The 21,101-nt window shown below is 32.5% G+C and overlaps 1 protein-coding gene across 2 annotated transcripts in view; it reads left to right on the forward strand.

Moving 5' to 3' along the window:
• Positions 1-21,101, forward strand: part of LRPPRC (leucine rich pentatricopeptide repeat containing) — a 92,251-nt gene that overhangs the window by 39,814 nt on the left and 31,336 nt on the right. For both annotated transcript variants that reach the window (XM_006909635.3, XM_025045076.1), the window contains exons 23-27: positions 41-248; positions 8,033-8,157; positions 8,666-8,772; positions 18,785-18,853; positions 19,673-19,763. In XM_006909635.3, coding sequence (XP_006909697.1) covers positions 41-248; positions 8,033-8,157; positions 8,666-8,772; positions 18,785-18,853; positions 19,673-19,763 — 600 coding nt within the window. The remainder of the gene's footprint in view (positions 1-40; positions 249-8,032; positions 8,158-8,665; positions 8,773-18,784; positions 18,854-19,672; positions 19,764-21,101) is intronic.

The following is a 21,101-nucleotide window of genomic DNA, read 5'->3' on the forward strand; positions in this document are numbered from 1 at the left end:
ATGAAATTACCTAAGGGTCTTTTGTGTTCCTTCTTTGTAGATGCTATTAACATTCTAAAGGAAATGAAAGAGAAGGATGTTCTTATCAAAGATGCAACAGTCTTGTCCTTTTTTCACATCCTAAATGGCGCAGCTTTAAGAGGTGAAACTGAAACAGTAAAACAGTTGCATGAAGCCATCGTGACTCTGGGGTTAACGAAACCATCTACTACCATAAGTTCCCCATTGGTCACTCTTTATCTGGAAAAGTAAGTTAATTGAATTTAAAATTTTAAATGTTGGCATTAAAAGAATGAGTCTAATCATTTGGGGATTATAGTTTGTAAATACTGTGTGGTGCTGTGAAAGCTTTGAAGGTTGCCGAGAATAAGAGGACTCATATGGACTAGGTGACCTTTAAAATCAGCAGCATCCCTGTGGTCCTGTGGATTACTTCTCAATGGGATGGTGTATGGTGATTTTTGGGGGACATGTGGTGATACTACATGACATCGAATCTAGCTTATTCCCAGTTTTGAGCCTTATAAGTGTTAATTATTAATAAGTATAACAAAGAAGGATTCCCTGGGGCTTTTGATCATGACTGTTACTCAGGTAACAGAGTAATAGCATCTCTTCAGTGCTCATTTTCTCCAGATGGTATTTTATTTTAATTGCATGTACCAATACAGTTTTTCTAGCTTTGGTAAACATTGTAGATCATGTCTCTGTGCCTTGTGTGAAGAAGATGAATTTTGTTGATGGGGCAAGATTTACTCAGTTCAAAATTCTTACATTTCAAATGCTCGTATTGGTGCCCAGTTTAAGGTATCATTTGCAATGCAAATCAAAATCATCCCGCTCTCTTTTAATGAGTAAAACATTTTTGTAAGTTGATTAAGCACCCTTTATTATCTTCTTTTCCTTTTGCTTTTTTTTCTTTTTTAATTTCCTAGATCATCTTTGTCATCTTTTCTGTGGCTTAATGCAGTTTTTAATCTGCTTATTTCGCTATTGGGGTTTTCTGATTTTAGTATGGATGTTCTATCAATGCCAGGAGAAAAATAAAAGATATATTTTAATGATTCTCATAATTTCCCCAAATTTCTGATAGTTTTTCATTATTAGGGGTTATAATTAATTGAATATAATGAATGGTTTATCATTGAATTTAAAATGTAGAATGGAAAACATTTCTTTTAACTAGTTGTATGTTAGGAAATGTGTGTATAAATATACATGCATACATATGTACATGCACATATTTTATGAAATATTTCCTTTGTCATCCAATCAAAAAACAATTTATCAGGTTAGAATATTGGCCAAATCTTAACCTCCACAGTCTCAGCATTATATCCTTTTAAAGAAATAGTGATTCAAACAATTACTGTTATTGCGTGTTCATGTTCACAATCAATGTTATATAGAAATCCTATAATTAATATGTTTCCTACTAGAATTTTTCGACTGTTTAAAAGACCCATCTCTGCAAATTGCATGTGGAACTCTGCATAGGGATTTGAAAAAATGGGCCCAGTGCCCAGAAGAATTAGGCCCTCCTCCACTACTGGGCAAAAATAAAATAATTAATAGTGAAAATGAGGCCCTGCTAGAAAAGTATCTTACAAGTAGAAATACTTTGAAGACAGAAGAGACACTGAAGGTTTCCAAAAGAGGTCTGCAGATGGGGCTCATGAACCAAGGAGAGCTTACCCAAGGGAACATAGAAATAAATAGCGTGGGCTTTAGATGTTACCCTGGAGTGTCCCCTGTGCTTTTGGTTGTACAGTACAGTCAGAGGTTTGTATGTCTAAGTAAAATTTGACTGTCCTTGTTAATTAAGCTAGAGAAATCTAAATTAGCATCTTTTGTGAATTCTCACCAGTTTCAGATACATAGAGAAATAATTACCTTTTCTTTTTATTTGCCTAGGTCTTTTTTCACTATCCTTGTTTTGCAGAGTCAGTCTCCATGACAAGATCTTTCAGTTTCATCTATCATAATAAAAAGGTTCTGTTACCTGTTTTAGAGTCATGAGAATAATAAAAAGGAGACAAAGGAAATTTCACATTTAAAAAATTGGAGAAAACAGTAATAGCACTGCTAGTCGGGGATAAGTTGAAAGAAAAAATTGACTTTAAAACTTTTTTCCAGTTGTGTTTTCCCCAACTGATGGAAGATAATTTATTCAGTCGTGACAAGTGCAGTACTAGGATTAACTACATTAGCCTGCCAAAAAATCCATATGTATTTGATTTGATTAAATAAGTTTAATATTCACTAATATCATGTAATTGACCTCAGCAGGTATGAGCTCATCAGTAGGATGAGCCTTATTTATTCAAATTTGAGATAAAATTATGAAAACCATTTCAGAACATCATACAAAATCTTCATCTTTTCATTCAAAGGCAAGCATCTTTTTGTAATGTCTTTGCAAAGACTAAAGAGGCCAACACTTAACATGTTGTAATTCTGGAGCAAATTCCTGAGGTTGAGCCCCTTAGAAAGATGATCTTTAAGATTTAGTAGATTTTAATTTTTGAGCTGACTTTCCCAGTATTAGATAAAACACAGGAGAAATTAACATTATGTCATTTTATTACTTGGATAATGTATAAAAAGCTTTATAGATATAGAAAATATATTTTGTTTTTATTTTTTGCCAAAACAACAGGTTTACCAAATTATAAACAAATTGGTAAACTAATCTGCTTTTGTATTATTAAAATGATGATACTTGCATTAAACAGAAAAATATGCAGTTGAACAAAATTTTCATGTGTTCCATTTTCATTAGTATTATTTTATAAGCCATTTGTCTACATGTAGTCTAAATGAATGTTATTTTAAACATTGTTTTGTAACTACTTAAAATTTTTTTTTTTTTAATTAAAATCATGCCTGATTCTGGAAAATGACCAGATGCTCCATATTAAGGAAAAAAGACATGCTTTAAATGGTTAAAAGAGCTTTTATGCTGTGGTAAAAGAAATGAAATTAATAAAATCTGGGCCATTTAGTTGAAAGGCATAAGAATTTGTATGATGCAGCTTCAGAATCACTTGTTTTATAGCAGATCTATTTTGGTTTCATCACATATGAAAAATATCTCAAGCTGTTTAACTGGATTATTTAGTACAATTGATCAAAGAAGCTTTAATTTTTGCTTTCCATTAAGGATTTTTCAGTGCTGATTTGTGCTATAATCTGTATGTGCCCATATGCATTTCATTTAAGTGAATTATAGACTTTATATAATCCTCCCAGAACTCTTGCTAAGTTAATCTTGAGTTCTTCCTAAAACTCATAATTTCTGTAAGAGGAACCTATAACAATATAAGTTTTAAAACTCACTGTTACACTTTAATGTTACATAAATGGGAAATATACTTTATTAAATGCTGGTTATTCTGTCATATACACTCCCCTTCAATTTTAGCGTCTTCATTTGTACTGGATACTTTTATTATTTATGGGAATGCTTGCCTTCTAGAGTAAAACTCTTTATGTGCTGAAAGGAAATTAGGAGGTTTGGCTCTTTTACTCCATTATTGCAATTAAGAATTTAGCATCATCAGTGCCAAAGGACAAAAGTGGTTCATTTGCCCTAGGGGGACAGGACAGTGATAAGATGATTTTTCGTCAAGGATCATTGGGTCGTAATTAAGTTACATTCATGGCTATTGCTTTTTGAAGGATGATTGGTAAATGACAGGCTTCATGTGCTTAGTGCGGACAGTGTTCAGTAGGGTTTTTTCTCCCTCTGTCAGAAAATCCTGTTGAGCCTGATAATGTAAATGTGGCATTTTATTCTGAACAAAAGAGCAGGGAAATGAGCTATCTTGTCTAATCATTCAGTTGTTTAACACCGACTTCCAGTTTAGACTCAATTGGCTGGAAAGCACTTGACATGTGAAGTTAGTGCTATTCCGAACGCATGTTTGAGTAAATTTTAAAGTAAGTGACAGCTAAATTGTACCTAGGGAAATTACAAAGCCTTCAACACAGTTAATTTTTTGGGGAGGATTAGTTGTAATTGCAACACCAGTCTCCTTGAAGATTCTTCATTTATAGATGATGAACAGAAAAAAAAACATTTAGCTCTTTCAAGGGCTGGTTCTCTTAACAGAATAATTTTTGTGAAGACGATGGTTTCTCCTGAATTGATTTTTCTCCATACTAAACATCTGCCTAAGATTTACAGAATAGTTTGATTTTAGAGTGTTGAAACATTTTTTCCCCTCTTGTTTTAAACTTTTTTCCTCCCCTAAAGCCCCTCTTTTCTCTAGTGATTTCAGATTTTGAGAGCTTTTCAGTCAATAAGTCATTTAGGTGAATTGGCACTTCTCTAACACTTTATGTATAATGTTGAAGCACTTTATTCCAAATATATGTTTTTTTTTAAATTAAGTATACTCTCTGAATAGATAGTTGTCACTGGTTGTTCTTGTTCTAACAATTCAAGATCGTATGAAACATATTTGTAATTTTTAGTTTTATATAGTGAGAAATTTGAGTTAAGAGTGCTTTGTTTCCTGGTACCTTTAAGTAGATATTTTTCGGATCAGTAAATGCTTCCTGTGTATGTATGTCCAGTGTTTGTTTTTCTGTCAGGGACATTGTCACATACTTAAATTTCATAAGGACTAAAACAAGAGGTAACATCAGATTTACCCCTGTGAGCTTCAAGTTTGCGTTTTTGGATGTTGCTCCATGTAACAATGCAAAATTAAGTTTGTAGTAGTTTTATATATGGTCATGTTCCCTTAAAAAGTGAATTAGAGATTTCAGGAATGAATTTTAATATGGGCCAGGTAAGTCCATTCAAGTTAATAAATAAATCTCACTTTTAAGTGTTTTAATTATTCACTGGATTCTGCCTATTGTATATTATGTGTTCTTAAAACTTAGAATTATAGAATCTTCCTTTCCTCTGTTCTACCTTTATTTAACAGGCTTACAGAATTTTGATAAAACATTAATTTGCATCAATCAAAATATTGTTTAAATGATTGCCTACTTATATTAGCATATATAGTTTTATTCGTGAAGATTATGTGTTTCACTGAACTATTTTTTGGGGGGTCTAGTCATTGAAAATATCACAGTGGATTCTTTTTAAAGAAATAATAGTATGTTGTAGAGTTGATTTTCTTTTAATATTATTTGAAGTTTGTGAAAACAGCAGCTAAATTTTTATCAGGAATGGACTTTTTAAAATTTGTGACCCATTTGTAGATAAAGCTTTAAGAATTATGCTTATATACTGAAATAAGCATGGAATCAAAGTTTTGAATCCAGAATTAATTTTATCCACAAGATTTCTTCAGAGGATTATTGTTATTTTAGAGTAGGATTTTAAATCAGTTCTAGTGTTTTAAAGTGTACAAAGGAAATCAGAGAATCATTTTAGGTCACAGAAACCAGAAGTACATTAATTGGTAAGTTAGTGTTATGTCCCACATTTTGGGTATAAAGCATTTTCCACCTTTTTCCTTGTGATATTTTGCTGCTCTTACTGATTTCATACCACTTGATAAAAAGTGGTATTTACATGTGATGATTTTCTGTGCTGTTGTGAAACATTTGGGTTGATGAACCTAATAAGGTCAAATTTAAGGAACTTCACATTTAGAGTATTAGAACTGGGAAGGAACCCAAAGGTCCTTGGGTTCAGCCATTGTGATAATCTGCTTTTCATCATCACTTCTAGAACTGTATCACATTGCTGTAGCTGAGCTGCATGTAGTATACTTATCAATAGGATGGAAATTCAAAACTCCTATGAGTATATAACTATTTTCATAGCAATGTGAATTATAGATACTTTTTTCATGTTTTTCATTAACATCACTTACATTTCCAAGCTTTAATAGGAAAGATTAATGATGATTTCAAATTACAGGAGGAATGGGCATTTTTATCTCTTTTTAAAGTGACATGATCCAACCGTAAGTCAGAATGTAGATAGAGATCGAAAAGAATAGAAGAGTCATTAGTTTATTTCTATCATCAATACACTTTATATTAAATGCTTCATTATGGATTTATAATTCATTTTGTTGGCAACCTGAGAGCAATAATATGGGTACTTAAAATTTCTAACGTATACGAATTATTTCCATTTTGCTATTCTTGTCTTTTCTGTTGTTGTTCTGAGCATGTATAATCTTCAGAAGCATATATTTGGAGACCAAAGACTATTAACATGTCTCTTTGATTGACAGTACAATTATTCATTCATTTATTGATAGCTTTGACCTAATGTAGAGGAAATACAATTGAGACATTACTAGTCTAGTTTGGGAATTGATCTGAAAAAGCAAATTATATCACTTTGAAAAAAATCAGTATGTGTTAGTTTTTCTCTTAAAAATATTTTAGTAGTTTTCTATTAAATGGAATTGTGGGAAGGTAATAACTGAACTTGTGTCTGAAGCAGGGGAAAATACTGATTATATAAAGCTTTATATCATATGTGGTAGCTACTGTAGCATTTCTCTTGTATGACAGTAATCTAGCCTGCAACATCTACTTGCGGTTTTGAAATTAACCTGTAATTTAGTCTTCACCCCAAATGACAAAAATTCAAATGCCTCTGTGGGGTGCCAGAAGATGCACTGTAAACAGGGCTCAGTAAAGGAGATAAGGTAGAGTTCCATCAGGATAGTCTCGGTTTTCATTGTGTCAGTATTATTGCAGTAAAATTAACACTTCCTCATGGTATTTTACGGTTTTTGTACAGTTTAAAATCTTAATCTAGATAAAAATAGTAATTCAATCTAGGGCAACATAACATTTGTATAATGGATGAAAATGTTAGGGCTTCAACAGAAAAAAAGGGGCTTTCTTCCTTTTTTAAAACTTTTGTGTGTGAGAGAAATGTGTTTTCTCCACGTAGATTGTCACTGATACTAGTTGTACTTTAGTCCATGTCTCTAACCATGCCTATTTTTTAAAAAATATTTCATACTTCCAAAAGTATTTAATTTTTTATTCTCAATTGCACCACTTTGTTAGGTTAAACAAACAACCGTGCTTTCATTAGAGTATAATGTACAGTTAAATATACTCTACTGAAATTGGGAAGTCCAGGGACCTGATGGCAGTGCCTTCTTCTGTTACTTAGTAGTAATCAGTCAATCTCTAGATGCTTTAATTCCTCATGTATTTAAAAATAAAGGAGGGTGGCAAGTAGAGACACATAACCTCTACAGCTTTTCTAAAGTCTTACAGTCGCTTTCTCATACTGTCACTTTTAAAGAAAAAAGTTTTTGAGAATATATTTCTACACTCTTGCTTCAGAAACTTGTGACTTAATGGAAATATCTTTATTTTAATATCTTTATTTTATTAAATATCTTTTTATTTTAATTTATTACACATAAGAGAAGTCTTGACTTTATGATTGGAAATAAGTTTTAAAAGCTTAACCTCTGAAGAAAACTTTTTAAGAATTTCCCTAGAATTCACTGACTATAGAATATCCTAGTTTTAGCAACAATAAATTTATATATATGTGAATTCTGAAGTTGTTTTCTTATTACCTTGGAGAGGTGGCAGTATGAAAAATATGATGATAAACTTGAAATTGTTTGAAAATTCCTTGAGAGCTATTGATGGACATTTAATAAAAGCCCCCAAATTTGGAATCACTGAAGACCATAAGTACATAAGAAGTGGAAAAACTATTTGATGGTAGAAATAATGCATTCTTAGAGCAACTTATTCTGTAACATCAGATTTTATTTATAATAATCTCAGAGAATGCCTTTATCTATTTGGACTTTTTTTTTTTTTTTATAGTGCCATTTAGCAAGCAAAATAATAAAAGACGAAGCAAGGAAAACAGAACTACTAATGATGTCTGTACTCTAAATATTTATTTATATATAAGGCTTGTTTCTTTTACTTCCCCCCCGCCAATTTTGGCTTCGTGGTTTTCTACCTAAAAGCTCAGTCCATGTACATTTTGACTGGTCATTCTACATATCTCTAAGCTAATTAGATATATTTAATTCATTGTTAATATTTTTATGTTTCTAAGGGATGACTTACCTGCTGCTCTTGAAGCCTCCATTGGTTGCTATGAAAAATATAAAATATTACCAAGAATTCATGATGTCCTGTGTAAACTGATAGAGAAAGGCGAGACCGATCTAATCCAGAAAGGTTAGTCACCTTCTAATATCTCGATGTACTTGGGGCTCTCCCCCTCTCCCCCCACCGCCCCCATTGCTTATTTAATCTTAATGCATTCCTGTGAAGAGAAAATTTAACAGAAAAGCAGGTACATCCAGAGAAACTTTGTTAACACTTCTAAATTGAAGAGAAAAATATCAGGTAGATTTATATCAAGTAGTATTATAAATGTTCTTGATTTTAATAACTATTCATTTTGAAAAGTTGCCCCTCTGTTATTTTTCGTTCTGCTTCTTGATTATTTATCTGCCTTTATGAGGATTTTTTAACCCTATTCTCACCAGTTCTCTTTGAAACTGGTCTTGGGTACTTAATGTCAAATGTACGCTGTTAAGGAATGTGACCAGAAACTGGTTGGCAAAGCTATAATCTTTAAGTTACTCTAAATATTTGTTTCGAAGTTTTTTTGTATTTTTCCAGAACTTCAAGAGATATTGTGTTTCTCTATATTTTTTCTTCTTTCTTCTTTCCTCTCTAGCAATGGACTTTGTGAGCCAAGAACAGGGTGAAATGACAATGCTCTATGATCTCTTCTTTGCCTTTCTACAAACAGGAAATTACAAGGAGGCCAAGAAGATCATTGAGGTACAATTTTAACTACAGTATTCTAATTGTACAGCTATTTAGACTCTTAATTAAGATATGTTTAAAAATTTTAACCTTTAATTAGACTTGTTCTGATTCATGTTAATATAATTCAATCTCAGTAATGGGGCAGGTGGGGGAAAACTCGGCCAGCTTCTTTATTGTATATAATTACAGTTCAGAAAAGGCAGCCTGGTTGTATGTTGAATTTGTTTCCTCACTTTGTTAAATTCACTGTTATATATCAAAATGATATTTGCATAAATCTTGGATTGTGGAACGTGTAAAGTTGCTAATCCTCTTTGCCAAGGAATTCTTTGTTCTTAAAAGCAGTGGAATTTAATTTGCTGCAGACCATGCTCAGATTTATTTGTAATGCTTGTCTACAAGTTAATCAGCCAAACAAGTGCTGTCTGCAACTATTTGGCATTTAATTTAAAATTTCTTCTTTTCCTTTTTTTCTTTTTCTTTTTTTTTTTTTTTAACTATGGTAAGCAGCTTATGGGAAATGGTAGGCAACAAACCTGGCCTATTTAGGATTAATATATTGTATCTAGGCTTGACTGAAATTTTGCTTTACTAAGGTTGGTAAGTCAAAGGGCAACTATAAAGTCTGTTCTAATTGTGATTAGTTTCACTATTAAACAATTTTATGTCCTTTAAGCAAGACATTCCACAGAAGATGGATCCATCATCTTAAGAGAAAATATTTAATGTGATCAAAATAAATTTGTAAATATATCGATAATCATATTTCTCTCAGATCATACTTTGCCATAACTCAGTGTCATTTTCCAAAAGTGCCCAGGGTGGATGGTATACAAAGGTGGTGTTTGGCCTTCTTATTTATATATTGATGACTGCTTGTCATGAAATCGAAAATGTAGGCATACAGGCCAGAATATTATTATTTTCTCCTGATATTTTTCAGAGAAAAGTTTAGCATGGAAATAAATGAAGGACTGTGAAGTTAATTCAGATCTTTCTTCTCTTTTAGTCTGTCTTATAACTCAATTGATCTTCCTGTCAAAGGGAAGTGAGACATGCTTTCCTGGACAAATGTTTCTGTAGCTCAAGTAGTCCATTTGTATTTTCTAGAAAACAGTATCAGTTCTTTCATTGTAAGTGCATGGTATATCTGAAAATGTGAGGGGAGTTGCTGGCCTGTTGAGTTCTGCTGCTCTGTGTGCACGTTATCAGTGTTAGCAGGGCACTGATCAGAACAGAAATGAAGCTCAGAAGTGTTAACTGCTTTAAGATCTTCAGATTATAGCAATGAGAGGTTTTACAATAAGTAGTCATGTGCCTCTGTGTAATAAGGAAGATGCAATAGGAAGAACCAAAAGTATAAGAGTGAGTTCTCCTTTTGCCATCTACTTGCTAGTGTGATAATGATCAAGTTACTAAACCTTTTTATGCTTCCTCATCTATAAAAGGGAATATAGTATCTTTTTTTAAGATTCAATCATATAATGTATTTTTAAAGCAAGTTTTGTGTTTCCTGGATTATGTAGTAATCAATAATATTAATTCTCTTTGCCCCTTAAAGGTTGAGATTTGTTGTCCTCTTTACCCTACATAATTCACATTATGGTGCTTAGCTTAAGATATATGCTTGTCACATGAATAAGCAAGAGAAGACTGTCTCTTAATTTCTCTAAAGCATTGCCAATGTACAGCATCATTGAGTCTAATCACTTAGGAATGGCTGTTTACTGATGACGGAATTTTCAGAGTGGATATGTACAAAATTGCTTTAAAGTTAAAGAGTAGCTTTACAGAATCCCTGGAGTACCCTAGAATAGGACAGCAAGGTGGATAATATATGAGAAAATACTGAAGCACATTTTCAATCACCTTTTTTTAATGGTCGTGGAGTTGAATTAAAGTTGGGAACTTGCTTTTTTTCACTGTTAAAATTCAGTACCTGGAGTTCTCTTAATAGTTTTCTAAGAATTATTGAAAATATAAGAAGTAATGAAAATTAATAAACTAAGACAATATCAGCATATGAAAGAATATTATAAACACTGAGCAACATTTTTATTATTCTGCAAAATGCAGTGGTGTCATGTCAATGGGTAGATTCACTAGAGTTGAATTTCTAGAGCAGAATATACAATGAAATTTCTTTGTATTTGAAGCATTGAGGGAGATAAGATAAACCACTCATTAAAATGCTCACATTAAATGAAGAAAGAGGAGGTAAGATTCAGTGTATAATATGACTACTTGTTTTTAAAATGAGTTGGCATACATATATTATGTATTATATATAATACATTTTAACATAGTCTTTTATTTCTATACATGGATTATTACAAGAGGGTGGAATTATAGCTGGTGTTTTGCTTTATACTTTTCTATATTTCCTGAGTTTTCTATAATGAGCATATATATTCTTATACTCAAAAAAAGTGTTATTTTTTTCCCAAAAGAAAGCAAGTAAAAGATAAAAGTGATTCAGACTAAGATCAAGCCCTAAGAAGCTAATGTGAAGCTCCTTGAACATGAGATTACTACATGAAGATAATTGCTATGTAAGACTGAGAAGTGTTAACTGCTATAAGAAAAGCATAAATAATTCTAAGAGTTCAAGAGTAGAACTTACTCCCATTGTAGGAAATTAGGCAAGACTTTCTGGAGAAATGGGGCATGAGGTAGAGACCGAGAGATGTGGTAGCACTTTAACATTCGAGAGTTTGATGGGAAGTGTATTAGAAGTATTAGTGGCGGAGCAAAGAAGCATGAAGGGGAAATCGCAAAACAGTTCCCCCCCCGCCAGCTTTATTGAGATATAATTGACATATAACATTGTGTAAGTTTACGAGGTATTGATTTGATATATTTATATATTGCAAAATGATTACCACAATAGTTTTAGTTAATACCTCCATCACCTCATAATTACCATTTCTTTTTTGCGGTGAGAACATTTAAGATCTATGCTCTTAGAAACTTGCAAGTAAATAATACAGCATTGGTAACTGTAACCACCATGCTTTACCTTGGATCTCCAGAACCTATTCATCTTATAACTGGAAGTTTGTATCCTTGACCAACAAACATCTCCCCATTTCTCCCACCCCTACCCCTGAGCTCTTGGCAACCACCGTTCTTCTTTCTGTTTTTAGGAGTTCACCTTTTTAAGATTCCACGTATAGATGATACCATACAATATTTGTCTTTTGTCTAACTTGCTTCACTTAGCATAATGCCTTCAGGGTTAATCCAAGTGACAAATGTCAGGATTTCTTTCTCATGGCTGAATAATATTCCATTCTATATAATATATTACCACATCTTTATCCATTCATCCATAGACAGACACTTAGGTTGTTTCCATGTCTTGGTTTTGCGAATAATGCTGCAGTGAATTTGGGAGTACAGATATCACTTTGAGATCCCGATTTCATTTCCTTTGGATATATAGCCAGTAGAATTGCTGGATCACATGGTAGTTCTATTTTTAATCTTTTGAGGAGCCTCCATACTCTTTTCAAACATTGTGGTTGTAACATTTTACATTCCCACCAACAGTGCACAAGGGTTCCCTTTTTTCCACATTCTCGATAACACCTATCTCTTGTCTTTTTGATGATAGCCATTATAACAGATGTGAGGGGATAACTCATTGCGTTTTGATTTGTATTTCTCAGGTGATTAGTGATATTGAGAATCTTTTCATGTACCTGTTGGTCATCTGTATATCTTCTTTGGGAAAATGTATATTCAGTTCCTCTGCTCATTTTTTCATTGGATTTATTTATTTATTTTTGCTATTGAGTTATATGAATTCTTTACATATTTTGGGTATTAACTCCTGTTCAGATATATGACTGGCAGATATTTTCTCCCATTCCATAGATTGCCTTTTCATTTCAGATTGTTTCTTCTGCTGTGCAGAACAAGCTCTTTAGTTTCATGTAGTCCTACTTATTTATTTTTGCTTTCATTGTTTGTATTGTTGATGTCTTATCCAAAAAATAATTGCCAACACCAATATCAAGAAGCTTTTCCTTATGTTTTCTTCAAATAATTTTACCATTTCAGGTCTTATGTTAAAGTCTTTAATCTATTGCAAGTTAGTTTTTGTAAGTGGCATGTGGTTATCCCATTTTCCCAAAGTCATTTATTAAAAGCGATTATCTTTTCTCCACTGAGTATTCTTGGCCCCTTTGTCAAATATTAGTTGGCCTTATATGCAAGGGTTTATTTCTGGCCTCTTGATCGTGTTTCATTGTATATGTGTCTGTTTTCATGCCAGTATCATGCTGTTTTGATCACTGTAGCTTTGTAGTATAGCTTGAAACCAGGAAGTATGATGCCTCCAGCCTTGTTCTTCAGGATTGCCTTGGTTATTTGGGATCTTTTGTGGTGTTTTACATATTTTAAGATTTTTTTTTTTTCTATTTCTGTGAAAAATGCCATTTGGAATTTTGATAGGGATTGTTTTGAATCTATAGATGGCTTTGGGTAGTATGGATGTTTTAACAATATTAATTCTTCCAATCCATGAACATGAGATATTTTACATTTAGTTATGTCTTCGATTTCTTTTATCAGAGTTTTTTAGTTTTCAGTGTACAGGTCTTTTACATCCTTGGTTAAATTTATTCCTAAGTATTGTATTGTTTTTGATACTATTGGGTTTGTTTTATTTCTTTTTCAGATATTTTGTTGTCAGTGCATAGAAATGAAACTGATTTTGGTTTGTTGATTTTGTATCCTGTAACTTGACTGAATTCATTGATTAGTTCTATAGTTATTGGGTGGAATCTTTAGGATTTTCTACATATAAGATCATAAATGCAAACAAAGAAAATTTTACTTTCCAATTTTCTAATAGTTCTTTTATCCTGTAGTATAGGATTTGTGAGAAATATTTTATAAGGGTAAATTGTCCCCAGAGACCTTTCAATATCAGAATAAGCAGGTTGGAGTTCATTCTGAAGACAATGGATTCTAAGCAGTGTTGAAAAGAAATTTATACTAGCAGAGGATGTACGATAGATTAAAGGGGATTTGAGGCAGTGAGATTAATAAGATCTGAATTAGGATAATAGTTGTAGGGATTTTTAAGACACTTAGTCATTTCAAATGATATCTAATAATTGGAGAATAGTGACCTTAGCAGAAAGTAGAGTGAATTAACAAAGGCATGAGATCATCAGAGCTCTGACTTGAGGTAAACTAAGATCTGATACAGCAACTCTCATCATGAACCCTTAGAATTGGCATTTGCAGATTCGTCATCTGAAACTTCCTCAATGAAACCCTATAAGAAGATGGTTATAACATTTCAGTGACTTCCCAGTTTGACCAGTTTGTCCTCCCTCCTTCTTCCCTCCTTTTCTCTCTCTCTCTCCCCTCCCACCTCCCCCCTTCCCTCAACAAGTAATTATTGATCACATCTTACAGTCTAGTCATAGAGGTAGACCTTCAAAAGATAAATCAATAAAATGCAATAATTGCTGTTAAGAGAAAGTGATATCAAAAGGAACTATTTAAAGCCTAGATCTTCCTGAGGAGTGATATTTGGGATGAAAACTAAAGGACCAGTTGGGAACCAGTTACATAAAGAGTGGAAGCAAAAGCATTCCAGGTAGAGGGAACTGCCTGTGCAGAGGCTAGGAGGCAGGAAAGTGGTTTCATCCTTTATCTTTGTTCTGTCTCTTAAGACTCTTATCAGATAACACTAAGACCACATCTGGAGTGTCTGATACGTTATTAAACACTTAACAAATGTTAGTTTTATTACCTTCTGTGTGACTTTCTTGCTTGCGTTGAAGTCAGCTCTTTTGTCTTTTCTGCAGTCTCATCCTCTACCAGCTATCCCTAGTCCTTCCATTCTTCTTCTGGCACATTCTGGAATGAAATGTGCCATTGGGAAATGTTCAAACATTATATTTAGAAGTTTATATAATAATATCAGGTAAATATATTTTGTGAACTTAATCTATGTCTTACCAGTGATGATGATCAATATGATTTTTTCCCACATGTATAGATACAACTTAAACATATTATTGTTTAAAATATGCCAAGTATAAAAACTCAATATTGATTCCATTACTCTATCTAGTCATCTTTGTGGTTTTTCTATCCTTTATTCAATACATATTTCTTTTATATAAAATAGAAATAAGTTGATTCCTATAACTTATTAATACTTTCTTCACCCTACTCACTCTCTGAATTTCTCTGCACATAAAAAGAACTCTTCTAAGCATTACTTTTAATGGCCACATCATTCCATTGTATAAGTGAACTAAAGTTTATTTGTCCATTTTTCCTTTAATAAAGATTTTTGCTATTAGTAATCATCATAATTCACATCTTTACCTAAAAGGCATATTTGGTTTTCAGATATTTATTTAGGATCATTTCCCAGAAGTGGGTCAAATGTCTTTACTGTTTTTGGGGCCCCTGATACATAAAGACAGACATTTTGTTGTCTTTATAGGTGTTACTTCTTTTATTAGTAGCAGATTCTTAGTAGCAGAGAGTTGGACTAAAATCCAGGCCACCTGAGTTCTTGTCCCACACTCTTTTTCTATGAATTATGATAAAATAAGATGGTATTTTTTTGTAAAAAAGAAAAAAGGAAAATCTTCGTTCTTTTAGTCAAGTATCTTTTAAGGTAGCTCAGTCACGTTCCAGGAAGGAAGTGTTGCAGGTCATTTAAGTAAATTAACACAGTTTGGATAATTCATTTTGTGTACTGTAAGTTCTCATGATATAAACACAAAGATGAGTAAGAGTCTACTTTAAACTTTCTTAGCATATCTTATTCTAACTTCTTACCTTGAGTTTCAACCCTAGATTTTAAAGTAAACAGTGTAACTAGTAATATTGGTAACACTTTTATACTTCTAAAATGATTTTCATATACATCTTCACATGAGCCTCACAAAAAAAAAACTGAGAAGTAACTAGGGCAAAGATACTTCAGTGTGTGTGTTTAGCTTGTTTAGTTAGCAGTAGTCATGTAATTTGAAATCAGGTCCTGATTTCACATTTTCTGTTGGTTCCCCTATTCATTTCTACCTCCATGATCTCATGTTTTAAAAAAAGTGAGAAAAGATATAACATTGTGTAAGTTTAAGGTATATAAGGTGTTGATTTGATAAATTTATGTATCTCAGTTTGACCTCCATCATCTCTTGACTCTTCAGTATCTCACCAAAACAATTTACCTTTTCTCCAAAAGTACTCTTTTTTGAATCTTTTGTTTCTTCTTATCTGCTATTACCCTTCCATCACACTGCAGCCAGAGTAAATTTGCTCTCTTCTTTGGAGGCGAAAACTTTCTTTTTATGACTTTGTGTTTAAGACCAAAAGTTTGGATTACAACCATGTCCCAATCTTTGTTACTCTTCCCTTTGTTCTTGATTAGATGAGATTCAGGGTTTTGTCCTTATTTGCCTTCCTTAACAGGCTAAATGGATCTTATATATACAGAAGGGATTTTAGAGCTAGGTTCTCCCCCACCCCCCCACTCTGGCCTTTGAAATTTCAAAAAAACATCCGTTCTCATGCCAGTTCATAACCCCTCTCTCATGAGTTAGTTTACTTAGTATCTCCTGTAATACCTGGTTAAGTGAATCATGTTTAGTTTCAAGTAGACTGTTAGTTTGACTTGATCATCCATATTTTTATCCTTACTAGACATGATCTTTAAGTCTTCTCTAAAGATTTTGGAGAAAAAGACAACTACTGAAAGGTTTAATAAGTTCCATGATACCTTTTTCCTTCCCTTGCTATCCCAGCTGGGACGATACATAATTGGGTTCCTGTTTTTTGTTTGTCCCATCCCCCTTATGCACTTGATTTTCCTCACGCTTCTTTGACTAGAAGACGTGAAGCTTGGGGTAGTTGTTTGTTTTCTATTTTCGGTTTCTAGCAGTAATGGCAAGAAAAATTAAAATGGTTAAAAATTGCTATTTGAGTCAAATTTAAGATTGTTTTTCTTGAGGTAGAGCTTGAAGTAAAAGAATCATTTCTTTTTCACTTTAAAGGTAATAATTACTTGATATCTATTTTTACTAGTATACATAAAAGCCTATTATAACAGTAGCAAATTTATATCAGAGTAATGTAATGAAATTTAAGTAATGAAAATTATTTTTGATTTTGGATTAATTTTTGTTCTTATGCAAGTGAACCTAGTAGTAAAATTGGAACCTCAGAAAGTGTTTTGAAGCACAGTAACACAAGTGGAAACAAATATGCCAGGTTTTTTTTATTACAATAATTATTTTATGCTCACTGTCCATTAAGTAGATTGTATATAGCAAAAACAAAAAACTAGAGGTGAGTCCATTGTTTTAATTAAACATTAACTGGTTTTTGATAAGTTACATTCAGCTTCCCAGTTAGAATTTTGTTTTTCTCCGTGTTTTTATTACATTTTTTATTTTCGCTTTCAACTTGCAGTGTTTAAAATTCAATAAGATGTTAAGAGATAAGCCAGAAATGTAGACAGAAGCCTAGGAGATTTCGTTAATCTGACCTAGATGTTCTTTTCATGATTGAGATTTATATGCGAAAACAGTTCTCAATTTCAAAATGAAACATAGGAATGTCTACCATATAAGTCAGCTGTCCTGCCAGTGACAGAGAGATTAATCAGCCCCAAAAGGGAAGAGTTTGCATAAAAGTTGTCCTATTTAGATCATTGGTTTTTGGATCAGCAATAATATTGAAAGTTGTAAGTGAATGTAGCCCTTGCATTTTGCCATGTTCTAAAGAGGATTATCTAGTATTTTTTCAAGGGCTTTTTGTATACAGGCAACGTGGGTTTCATTTTCAGTGTAATATATGTGAAACAAAACATAATATGAGAAAATCCTTGAGTACAAATTATGTGAAATGTAAATATTAATGATTTTTGAGAACATATTTCAAAATTAATTTATTGAAAAATTATTTTTTATATCCCAAAATGTGGACACTTATAAAACTTCTACTGTACCAGTTTTTCTGTCATTCTACCAGAGCTCCGAGATGTTAGTTTCTGCTTCAGTTCCTAATGTAACATCGTACAATATTATTTTAAGAAATAAAAAGTAATGAGGACTTATAAATAAGAGATTAGATTTGAGGAGTACCTGATTTAGTCAACAAAGCTGAGTGGAGTAAAAGTACCTCCTAGCCTGGAGCAGCCAGGGCTAATGAGTATGTCGTTTCCTTATGATTGGAATGTATTTAATGGTGAAGCCCTCATACAGATGATGAAAATAGTATACTTACAGTGACAAATCCTTGGAATTATATGTTAAATGGTTTGTCTTCTATTCTAGTATCCAAAGTTGTAAAATAATTGCTTTGAAGCCAGAATTAGAGACCAAACCTTAGTAATTTTTAGTTGAGGATATAACATCTCTTTTATTGAAATAAACTAAGACTAATTTTAAGTACTCAGCTTAGTTTAAGTACTTACTTCTTTAGACATTTAGTTTCAGATACTAGGCAAGCATTTATGGTAGTCAGAATACTTTTATCACTAAATTTTACAAAGCATGTTTCTTCTGAAAAAAAAAAGCCACTGATTTATTTTTGTATAAGTCTATATTAACATATTAATAATTTTCGCTCCTCGAATCTGTTGGGATCTCTGAAGTGCGTGTGTATGTGTGTTTAATTTGACATATTTTGGAGTCGATTTAGTTCATCATTTCAAGATTTCTTTTTCAACTAAAGAATGCTTGATCATTTTAATGATTAAGATTTATGAAATGAAAGTTCATCTCGAAGTATTTTAAAGTAACCGGAATTTTCTAGACACAGGTTAAGTATAGATTGCATTTTATGCTCTGTTCTAATCCTTCATAACTTTATGAAAGATAAAGATCTCTCATAACTGGGTTTAAGTTATAGATTTCTTTTAGTGTATATGTTTGGGACGGAGGCAGCAGATGCATTAGAAGGAAAACTAATTGTTTTTGAGGGAAAATTAACATTTAGCTAAAGCCTTACCTGTGTGCCTTGTGATTATTTTATTTTACAGACTCCAGGCATTAGAGCTCGACCTACAAGACTTCAGTGGTTTTGTGATAGATGTATTTCAAGTAATCAGGTTTGTGTTTAATTTCTGGTCTTAAGCACCTAAAACTGTGAGTAGAAAACAAGTGTCCTGCATGTCCTATGAGCATTTGGGGATTTTAAGAGACAGCATTATTAATGGAAGCAATGTTATTTTGGTTGTTTTCCAAATAAGCTATAGCTTAATTCTATTCCTGAGGTGCAGTAGTTCCTAAAAATTCTAAGTTGAGCTCTGATGATTTTAGCTCGCTTTATTTATCGTAGTTGTTGGTTTGAGCAGGCTGCCTTTTTCTCCTTGGCAATTTACGTCTGCTTCAGTCCTTAGTGACCAGAGGAGTTGCTTGATGGGAGCCCAGTGGAATTTCTGCTTTACCTCTCCTTCAGTCCAGATATCTGTTCATATCCTGCCAAGTAAAAGCCACAGGAGAAGAGTAGTATAATGTTTGGGTGGAGGAGTGTTCTTATTAATAAATGTAGGATATACTCACTGAGTCCTCCACCCCAAATAGCTTAGAATTCTCCAAAAGGCACCTTGTCGTGGTTCCCTTATCTAGATAATTGTACATGTTGTGTTCTTGACTTCAGTAGTCTTTGAACTCTTGAAGTTAAAAATTTTTTTAAGTTAAAATTTTATATAAAATACAAAATACATATAACAAAATGTATCATTTTAACCATTTATAAGTGTACAGTTTAGTGGCATTAAGTACATTCATATTATGCTCAGCCCTTTTGAAGTAAAATTAATTTACTCTTTGGATAAAGCTAATTTGAGGGATTATGCAATTAAGATTTGTCAACTGTACTATATCCTTTACACAATCTAGATCCATCTGTAAATCTTATTTTTAAGGTTGAAACTCTAGAAAAGTTAGTGGAGCTGACACAGAAGCTATTTGAATGTGATAGAGACCAGCTGTACTACAATCTGCTAAAACTGTATAGTAAGTAATGTGATTGTTCCCATGTTTTCATTTTGTGACGTTCATTTACTCTGTTGAAGGCAGTGGCAGGAAAGAAATATCAGTCTTCGAGGAAGCTCCAGGGATTGTCAAATGTGGGAAGTTCAAAAGAGGCTCAAGTAGAGGCCAGATTAAACTTTATCACAAAATGTTACAGACACTATACAATCTTTATAATTTCTTGCATTCTTACTGCAATAATGAGAAGTTTGAAAAATCTTCATCAGAGCCACGATAGACTCTTCTTTTTCTTCTTTTTATTTAAACCCTCTGGTAGATGTATCAGTCACTGCTGTAACTAGGTTACCATCAACATGTTTATGAGTATAGATGTTTTTCCAGAAAAATGCATATACAAACTCACTGCTAAGCAATTTCTTTTTAAAATATGATCATATTACAATACAGTTTTGACTCAGGTCTGTATTACATTTTTCTACATTTATCACCTACAAATACTATGTTGAGCAGATATACTAGAACTTAGTCCATTGCTAGACATGTCAATAGATTTCAGTTTTTCATATTATAAAATAACACTACATTAGTCATCTTTGTACCTTAGTCTTTGTTCACACCCTTAATTCTTAGGGTGAATTTGTATTTGTATTAAGAGTTAAAAGTGATTGACATTACTGAAACCTTTGATCTCTGTTATCAACTATGCTCTAATATCTCAGTTTACACATCTGGGAACTTTGCCGTTAGGGTATTTGAGTAGAAAGGAACAACTTTTTTTTTTTTTTTTTTGCTTCATAGATATTTGATGTAGATTTATTTTCTTCCTTTTCTCATGGGAAATTTTTCTTCATCAAACAAACAGCAGCAAATAAGTTGAGTCATTTACTTTTCGAACTTGTATTTATTATCATTGGTAGCTTTATCTTACATCTTGTTGGTGTAAGTAAAATAAGCCTTGTAAAATTTACATTTTAATCGTTGGTTGCATTGAAGTACATACTTCACATACATTCTTATGGTTATTACACTGTGTATTGGCAATCTTAAAATTTTGGCTTGAATGATGATCAAATTCTGGCACACAATACTGATATTGTTATCGATTGTAGAGAATTTAAAAAGTTATGTTTTGAGTATTTAGTCCTTAATTTGTGGATTATAGCCTGTATTCGAGTGTGAATTCTCTCTTTCCTCTGCATTGTCTTCCTTTTGAAGAACTATTTCATACTTAAATTCTAATTTTAGGCAAACTTCAAAAATACTGAAAAAATACCAAATTTATCCAAATGAGTCTTAGCATTTAAAATTGTCCCCATAGAAGACTACATAAGCTGAATCCCTTACTATGCTAGTCATTGA

Source organism: Pteropus alecto, unplaced genomic scaffold (assembly GCF_000325575.1).
Source record: "Pteropus alecto unplaced genomic scaffold, ASM32557v1 scaffold131, whole genome shotgun sequence".
Lineage (NCBI taxonomy): Eukaryota > Metazoa > Chordata > Mammalia > Chiroptera > Pteropodidae > Pteropus > Pteropus alecto.